Here is an 8,393-nt window from a genome sequence, read left to right as displayed (position 1 = left end):
GGCCAGCAGCCTCCATGTTCTGCTTGTTAGAGACAAGCTTGTTAGACCTTGTCTGGCACATGGTGGTCCTTCTGTGTCATCAGTAGAGCAAATGGTCTCTAAAAGGCCCCTGGGTGTCTGAGTCTAGACAGGAGAGCCTGTGAGGTCATTACTGGGCGTGTCGATGCTCAGCAGGCTCCCCTGAGCTATCCTGATTTCTTCTGAGCGCCAGGCTTGCCAGGAAGGCTGGCAGGGAGGAGCTGGCTTTCTCTTGCTGTTCATACCTGGCCAGTAACTGAGCTCAGCTTAAGAGCAAGGTCCCCAGAGAGGCTCTTTCCTGACCTACCCTATCCCCTCCAACACCATGTGACATTGAGGAGCCAGCCGGCTGACGCTGAGTCGGAGCGCCCGCCTGCAGCTTGGTAGCTCCAGCAGCGGCCAGAGCCTTGGTCTGGCCAGGACAGTTCCCTCCAAGGCCCAGGGTGGAGCAGGGAGGACCAGAACGGTGAGCAGCCAGGGGACAAGGAAGAGCTCTGCGGCAGCCCAGTAGCTGGGTGTCCTCTGGGCAGTGGGGGACGGCAGCTGGGCGGGTGGGGGAGGGGCAGCTACATGAGCCTGGCGGGCCTAGCCTCCATCCTCTGACTTGGGCTGGGTCATCTGGCTTGCAGGCAGCTTTGGGCAACACCAGAAGGGCAGCTGAGTTAAACAGCACTTCCTCCACCTGTGGTGAGGCTCCTGTCCTATCAGGTTCCTTATGTGTGCCATTGTGTCCCTTGAGGGAGAGGAGGGTGGAGACTCAGGAGACAGTCACCTGGGCACTGTTCCTAAATCCTCACTGTCCCCAGCCAGAGCAGAGCCCGGGCAAGGGGGACTCCATGCCAATCTGTAGAAGGCAGAGCCACACCTATGTCCTATCCCAACCTTCTGTGTTTCCAGGGGAAACCTCCCCATTTCTCCTCTATTGATGTTTTCCTCCCTCTCCATCCCCTCCCTTCTACCCAGAGTTTGTAATCTAGTTCTTCCTACCACCCAGCCCTGAGATTCTGCCCCCCAACCTCCAGATGGACAGGTGACCCCATACACAGCCCCCACAGGGTTCTAGTGGGAGAAGGACACTGGCCAGGCCTGGCTAAGCCTTGCCCTGCCTTTCACCCCTAAATTGTTGCTGTTGTTATCATTCCCCTGGTGAGGCTACAGCTTTTGTTCTCAGTTCTCCTCCCCACTTCCCTCCCTCTTCTCTTCCTCTCCCTTGTCATGTGCTCTCTCCTCTCCCTTCCTTCCCAGGCTTTCCCTGGGGTCAGCAGGGCTGTGCCCTTCCTAGCCCCTGTCCCTAGCTGGCATTGAGGCCCTTGGTACACAGACAGGCCCCTTCAAGTACAGACATAAGGAATTCAGCCCAGGAAAGGAGAGGAGGGAGCTTGCAGCGCCATGGTGAGAACCTCAAGGTTAGCGAAGACCACCTGGCCCTTCAGAGTCTGAGCCTCCTCAGGGTCCTGGAACCAACTCAGTGCATGGCTGTGTGGAACTGAGTAGTTGAGAGGGGTCTTGTGTCAGGGGTGTCACCTCTGAATGTTCCCCCTTGACCATGGCAACCCATCCAGGCTGCCTAGGTGTGGAAACACTGGCTCACCCCATCAGTCAGAGCAGTTTCCCGGCCACACATAGTGCTTCCCTCTGTGAAGTGTGGGTTCAGGGGCCACCCAGCTGGTTGTCATAGGATGATGGTACTTTAGAGAACCCAGCACCACTACCTAGACTCCACCCACCCCCACAGCACCACCAATACTCCCGCCCATTGCCCCCGCAGGAATCCCAATGCTTTGGGAGCTAGGATGGAACACGTAGCTAGAAATGGAGTCCTGAATCTCCACCTAGGGACTGATACGCTCTTCCCAAAGGAGACGAGGTGGCTAGCCACACCAAGACAGGAAGAAGACTCCAGCCAGACTCTGGGGAAAGGCAAGGCCCTGCCCTATCTCTCCAAAGAACAAGGAAAGGCTGAAGATAGCGATGGGGACAGATGAGCACAGGTGGAAGGATGGGACAGATGGCCATAGGTGCTGGGGTAGACAGGGAACCGCAGGTGACGGGAGGGACAGGTAGCCATGCTGGCAGGATGTGTGTTTGGCTGAGGGCTCGAGTTTGGTGGCCTCAGTGTCACAGCTACAGCTGTGTTGGGTCAGGGTTGTGCTCCTCTCCGGCCCCACCCTCCAGCATGCAGTGAGCCACTGTCTCAGGCACGGAAGGCAGATGAGGACCCTGTCCAGCGTCACCATCAAACAAGTACCTCTTCCCCCTCAGGGAAGGAGAGGGACAAGTGAGTGGCATTTGAAAAAGAGGGGCCTCCCTAGTCCCTGAAGGACTGGAGTACTGTCACAGGCTGCAGGCATATGGCCAAGGGAGAGGGACAGTTGCTGGGTCTCCCTTGCCTACACGGGATGGCAGTCAGCTAGAGGGTCCAGAGCCATTTGGCAACACACCCTCATGGAATGCTCCAGAAAAGCCTAGAAGACTAAAGAGCTTTTCATGCTGATGACAAACACAAGGGGGCCTCCAGGTCCTCAGAGTTATGCCTCCAGCTCCCCTTCTCTCTATACAAAGGGAGCCATCAAATCTGGGCTTCTCTTCCTCTCCCTGTGTTCCAGGCCATCCAGCCCCTCCAGGGAAGTCCAGAGTGAACAGTACTAGTAGGCTCCTGGAACAGGGCTCTGGAAGACGGACATTTCCACTTCATGCTTCAGACAGATAGGGGGGTGATAAAACAGATATAGGAGGTGGGTACCTCCTCCAGTGGGTGTCATCCTTTCTGTCACCTATGATTCCCTGGCTACCTGAGTCCTCAGACATGGGCAGGGACAGGCTCAGGTTCCTAAGCCAGTGTCATTACGGTTGCAGGGGTGTCCGGAGAGAGAAAACGCAACACAGACTTCTGCAGGCTCTGCTGTGGTCACCTTCGCTCCACAATGTCACTGAGAGTGCACACACAGTTTCCCAGAACCCAGGAGGACACGGCGTTCAACCTGACCATCCTGGTCCTCACCGAGCTCCTAAGTCTGGGTGGGCTGCTGGGCAATGGGGTGGCCCTTTGGCTGCTCAACCAGAACGTCTACAGGAATCCCTTCTCCATCTATCTCTTGGATGTGGCCTGTGCTGACCTCATCTTCCTCTGTTGCCACATGGTCACCATCATCCCCGAGCTGCTGCCGGACCAGCTGAACTTCCCGGAGTTCGTACACATCAGCCTGCTCATGCTGCGATTCTTCTGCTACATCGTGGGCCTGAGCCTCCTGGCGGCCATCAGCACAGAGCAGTGCCTGGCCACTCTCTTCCCCGCCTGGTACCTGTGCCGCCGTCCACGGTACCTGACCACCTGTGTGTGCGCACTCATCTGGGTGCTCTGCCTGCTGCTGGACCTGCTGCTGAGCGGGGCCTGCACCCAGTTCTTTGGCGCACCCAGCTACCACCTGTGTGGGATGCTGTGGCTGGTGGTGGCAGTTCTCCTGACTGCCTTGTGCTGCGCGATGTGTGTGACCAGCCTGATCCTGTTGCTGCGAGTGGAGTGTGGTCCAGAGAGGCACCAGCCCCGGGGCTTCCCCACCCTAGTCTTGCTAGCTGTCCTCCTTTTCCTCTTCTGTGGTCTGCCCTTTGGCATTTTTTGGTTTTCCAAGAACCTGTTCTGGCACATTCCCCTCTACTTCTACCACTTCAGCTTCTTCATGGCGAGTGTGCACAGTGCGGCCAAGCCTGCTATCTACTTTTTCTTGGGCAGCACACCTGGCCAAAGGCTGCAGGAACCCCTCCGGCTGGTGCTCCAGCGGGCACTGGGAGATGAGGCTGAGCTGGGGGCTGTGAGAGAGGCTTCCCAAGGGGGACTTGTAGACATGACTGTCTAAGCCCAGTGGATCACAACTGCAGCTCCGACCCAAGGGGTCCAGGGGAACTGCCTGGTATAGGTTAAGAGCTGGGATCAGAGCTCCATCAGTAAGACCCTGGAGGGACATCTTTGCTGATGACCCAGCTGTGTGTTCCCTGGGAGGATGCTGGGAAGGGGCAGACAGAGAGTGGTCTTTTTTTTGTGGAGGACCTGGGATTGTGCATATTAGGCAGAACTCCAGGACCACTCATGACAGCTGCTTCCATAGCCTCCCTTTCCCCACGGCTACAGCAAGAAGAGATAGGCCAGTCATAGTGGTGGGCACCTGTTCCTCCACTATCAGCATCCTCTTAGCTATAGAGCGTGGAATAAATGATGCTGAAATTGGACGCTTGGTTAGGTATGGGGGAATAAGTGGCTTGGGAGTCCTCAGTGGTTGAACTACAGCAGAAGGCATCCTCCTGACCCCACACCACAGCCAGAGATCAAAGCCTATCAGGGACCAAGCAGAACTGGCACAGGCCTGATATCCCAGCTGTCTGACAAGCTGCAGTAGGGGGAGCAGGGTTGTAAAACCAAGGCCTGCCTTGCTACATCTAGTTTCAGGGATCTGTCTTCCTCTTTTGGCTTCTGCAGTCAATTCATGCATGTGGTCCACACACACACACACTTGCACACATGGACACGTGCAGTGAAAACAGAGTTCAAGCTTAGCTTAAGCTAAAGGGGACCCATCTCAAAAAGCAAAGCACAGAGGGGGATGTGTAGGAGAGAGAGCACTGGATGATGCAAACCTCACCCAACACTTCAGAAAAGTTGGTGGTCCTGGCTCTCAATCTCAAAGTGAAGCTCTCTGTGGCTAACAAGGCCCCTCTCAGCTCTGGACACACCCAAAGCACCTCTATCTAGGACAGAGCCCAGAGCTTCAGCGCCCAAACAGCTCCTGCCTCCTTCCCTGCCCCCACATGCTACCTCTTTACCCTTATCCCATCCTGGACAGGATCTACTTAGCAGGGTTCCTCTGAGGAAGCAGCCTGGCTGCACCCCACAACAGATGATTGAGCTCCTGCCTGGCCAGGGGCACAGGAATGGAAGCCCACCAATCCAGGGACAAGGTGGCTGAGAGCCAGAGCTTGCCACCACCCATGTCATTGCACTAATGCCACCCTTAAATGGAACCCAGTCAGTTGGTTTACACACACACACAGTGTTTGGAGTCGTGTCCAGGAAGTCCCAAGAGGATTTTATTACATCATCAACACTTCAGGCCCACATCCATGATGTGCTGACCTCCTTTGACATCTGAGTGGGTGTAATTCTGACTTGGACCAGGCCCACAGATTGAGGGACATTTGGTCTCTGTCATGATTAAACTTGTACCCGAGTCTGGACAAGGATAGCAGAACCCTGCCTGGCATCCTGGAACTGAGGACTCTGCCTCCCCATCCCACTCAGCTTGCGTTGGGTTGCATCCTGCGGCATGATGTCTTCCCCTCAGATACTCTGGCAAGTCTAGATGAAGGGATCCCAGGAGGCAGGAGCTTGCGGGGGCTGGTCCTCCCCTTCCAGAGAAACCCCTTCCATCCCCCATGAGGTCCTTCCCTGTCCACCTCCAGGACAGAATTCTCAACCTCAGTTCTTCAGCTTGGGGAACAGAGAGCATGAAGGGAAGCAGCCTGTCCACAAATACAGTTTTCAGCCTCTGGACACCCACTTCTCCCCGGGGGAAAATCCAAGCCAGCCTTACAAGTGTCTCCCCAACTATGCATTAGCCCAGAGCCTGTCCGTGATGCTGGCCTTCTGCGGCCCTGAAGTCCAGAGAGTCCTGTGTCTGCTTGAGACAACCCTGAACATGGAACAGACTCAGCCTGATGCAGTAAGGAGTCTGAGGGAGTCTCAGGGAAATGTTTTTTGGTCAGGTTGACCTGTGAACATTTTCTTGATGGCTAATAGATGAGGGTGGGCTCAGCCCACTGTGAGCAGTACCACCCCTAGGCGAGTGGGTCTGGGTTATAGAGAAAGCTAACTAAGCATGAGCCTGGGGGCACGTCGGTTCTTTAAGCCCCATGCTTCCTACCTCAGGCCTGCTTGAGTTCCTGCCCTGACGGCCAGCACAGTGACGGACTGTGACCTGGAAGTCTAAGCTGAATAAACCTTTTCCTCCCCAAATTGTTTTTAGTTCATGGTATTTATCATAGCAACAAAAAGCAAACTAGTACATACATTGTCTGCCTTGTTGGGCCAGAGCTGGCTGGAGTGTCATAGCCCACCCTAGGTGCCCATGTCTCTCACACACTCAGACCCCTTAGCCACCCTGGGGTACAGACACGTCAGGGTCTTCCTTGGATGGGTTTGGGACACCTCAAAATTCTCCTCTGGACTTCATGTGTAGTGGACTCTTCCCAAAGATCCCCAAATGCATATATGAAACGGTCCACTCTACCACCCCTATGGTGTTCCAATGGCCTGGACTGGATGGCTCTTCTCTGGGCTCAGGTCTGCCTGTTTGGTCTTCTTCCAAGAGACCATCCTATCTTTGCATCCTATCCTGACCAAAACTCCCCTTCTGCCCTCAGAGCAACAAAGGCCTCAAAAAAAGACCCCCAGCCATTTTTTACTCCACCCCCACCCAGTGTGACCCTGAAGAAAGGTTACCCAAGTTCCCCTTCCCTGGGCCTCTAGGCAAAGTCAGACCTTGAGAGGCCCAGGTCCTAGGAGAACTGGCCAGGGGGCCAGGCTAGCATCCGTCGTAGCCTACCCACTGCAGGATCCAGGAACAACACAGGAGCCGCTTGGGAATACAGACTTCTCAGGAACAAGATGTCATCGTGATGTCACCACTGGATCAGCCAGACATTCTTGGAAGCCATTGGAAGCCTGCTCTCTCCCATGGCCCACAGGGAGCACAGAGGAGCCCAGCCTATATTTATAAGAACATAGTTTGTTGAGCAGGGACAGCAATCTAGTGGTCAGTGGCCTGAGATAACACCCTAGTGCCCACTCCACCCTACTGCATACTAATAACAGTGTTTCTCCCAAGACCGGTGAGGGCCTTGCTAGCCCACGCCTCACCTATCTCTCCCTCTCAGAAGGTGCTGCCTTCCCCTGGCCTCTGCCTCCTGATGTTTCTAGGGCTGTGCATTTCACAACTCCTTATAGCTCTGATCCTGTGTTCTAGAGTCCTCTCTGATGCTGAAAGACCCCTCCTAGAGCAAGCTAACTTCTAGAGACTCTCATGTACTGGTTTATGGTAACAAGTACAGGCTTGGATGCAGAGCCCATTCCCCTCCTTCTTTCTAGGGTTCTTATCCTCCTGTGGACACTTCTTCCCTCAGCCAGGTCCTTAGATATTAGGATCAGGCTGGTCCACAAAAAAAAAAAAAAAAAAAAAAAAAAGTGGAGAACCAGCAAGGAGTAGCAAGGGAGTGGAAGCAGAGTGGGCAAAGCCCCCAGCAGGCTATCTAACCCCAAGCAGAGAAAGCAGGGCTGCATGCTAAATGCTTCCTGTCTGCTGTATGGATGCCCTGAAATTAACAGGTATGGGTGGTTATTTGAATGCCACTCACCCCATGGCAGTAAGGAAGCAAGAAGCCTCAGAAGTAGGGTGACCATTGTTTGGCCATTGTTGTCAGCAGTTCAATTGGCCATTGATACCCAACTGTCTAAGGATGAGGTGAAGAATTAAAGAAGTTATAGCTTGAAACATATAAGCATTTTTATGTCCTTCTTATCCTTGAGACTTCCTGAGGGAAACCATAGCTCCAAGTTAACAACCCAAGTTTGCAGCTTTGGGGGTGGAGGATGGGAAGATAAGGCAGGTGTCAACTGTTAGCTCGGACTGAGTGGGATGCAATGATCTGGAAACCCGGGAAGAGGGTAGAAAGGCAACCTTGAGACTGAAGGCATGGAAGGGCAGCAGCCTGTGAGCCACACTCCTCTCTCTATGGTTACACCATGGGAAGCAGACTGGGCGGGGGGACACTCTGAAGGGAAGCTGCTCAGGACCCCAGTGCTGTCAAGTAGTTCAATATAACAATCAAGGGGCAAGCTCCATGAATGAGAGGTCCAGGGAGTAAAGTGGGTGGCATTTCTCTGGCGGGACACAGAGCACCAGGGAATGAGTAAAGTCACTGGCCCCTGGGGATTTGTGCTTTGTTTGTTTTTGGTTGTTGATGTTTACGTTCCTTAGTATCTTGGGTGAAGGATTCATGAACTTTTAGGAGGCGGCATCATGTTGCAGTGTCAAAAGGCTGGACCCACCTGATACGTTCTACCCTTCAGATCTGAAGAATTCAGGCCCTTCTAGACTAGATCATCATGGCCTTGAGCGTGGCATAAGCCAGACAATCTAGCCAAAGCAATGAACTCCAAGTTCAGCCAGTGATCTCTCTAAAAAGAATAAGGTGGGGTGATTGAGGAACACACCCAACAATGACCTCTGGCTTTCACATGCATGCCTATGCCCACACTCACATGGCACACAGGCATGGTGCTCACACACGACCCAGCAGTAACAGGATTCTGCAGTAGCCTACCGGCT

The 8,393-nt window shown here is 54.2% G+C and overlaps 1 protein-coding gene across 1 annotated transcript; it reads left to right on the top strand.

Annotated features, from left to right (window-relative positions):
* The first annotated feature begins 202 nt into the window (after positions 1-202).
* Mrgpre (MAS related GPR family member E) lies at positions 203-6,019 on the top strand. The gene is made up of 2 exons (XM_075972884.1): positions 203-484; positions 2,875-6,019. Exon 2 carries the CDS (start codon positions 2,943-2,945, stop codon positions 3,870-3,872), a length of 930 nt encoding a protein of 309 aa, XP_075828999.1. The 5' UTR covers positions 203-484; positions 2,875-2,942; the 3' UTR covers positions 3,873-6,019.
* Positions 6,020-8,393: the final 2,374 nt, after the last annotated feature.

The sequence above is a fragment of the Microtus pennsylvanicus genome, chromosome 5, assembly GCF_037038515.1.
Source record: "Microtus pennsylvanicus isolate mMicPen1 chromosome 5, mMicPen1.hap1, whole genome shotgun sequence".
NCBI classification, from domain to species: Eukaryota; Metazoa; Chordata; class Mammalia; order Rodentia; family Cricetidae; genus Microtus; species Microtus pennsylvanicus.
Note: the sequence above shows the minus strand (reverse complement) of the source record. Positions and strands in the feature narration are given on the sequence as shown.

Bases quoted from the DNA above. Each gene is read 5' to 3' on its own strand.
- Mrgpre (XM_075972884.1), top strand. From the start codon at position 2,943: ATGTCACTGAGAGTGCACACACAGTTTCCCAGAACCCAGGAGGACACG.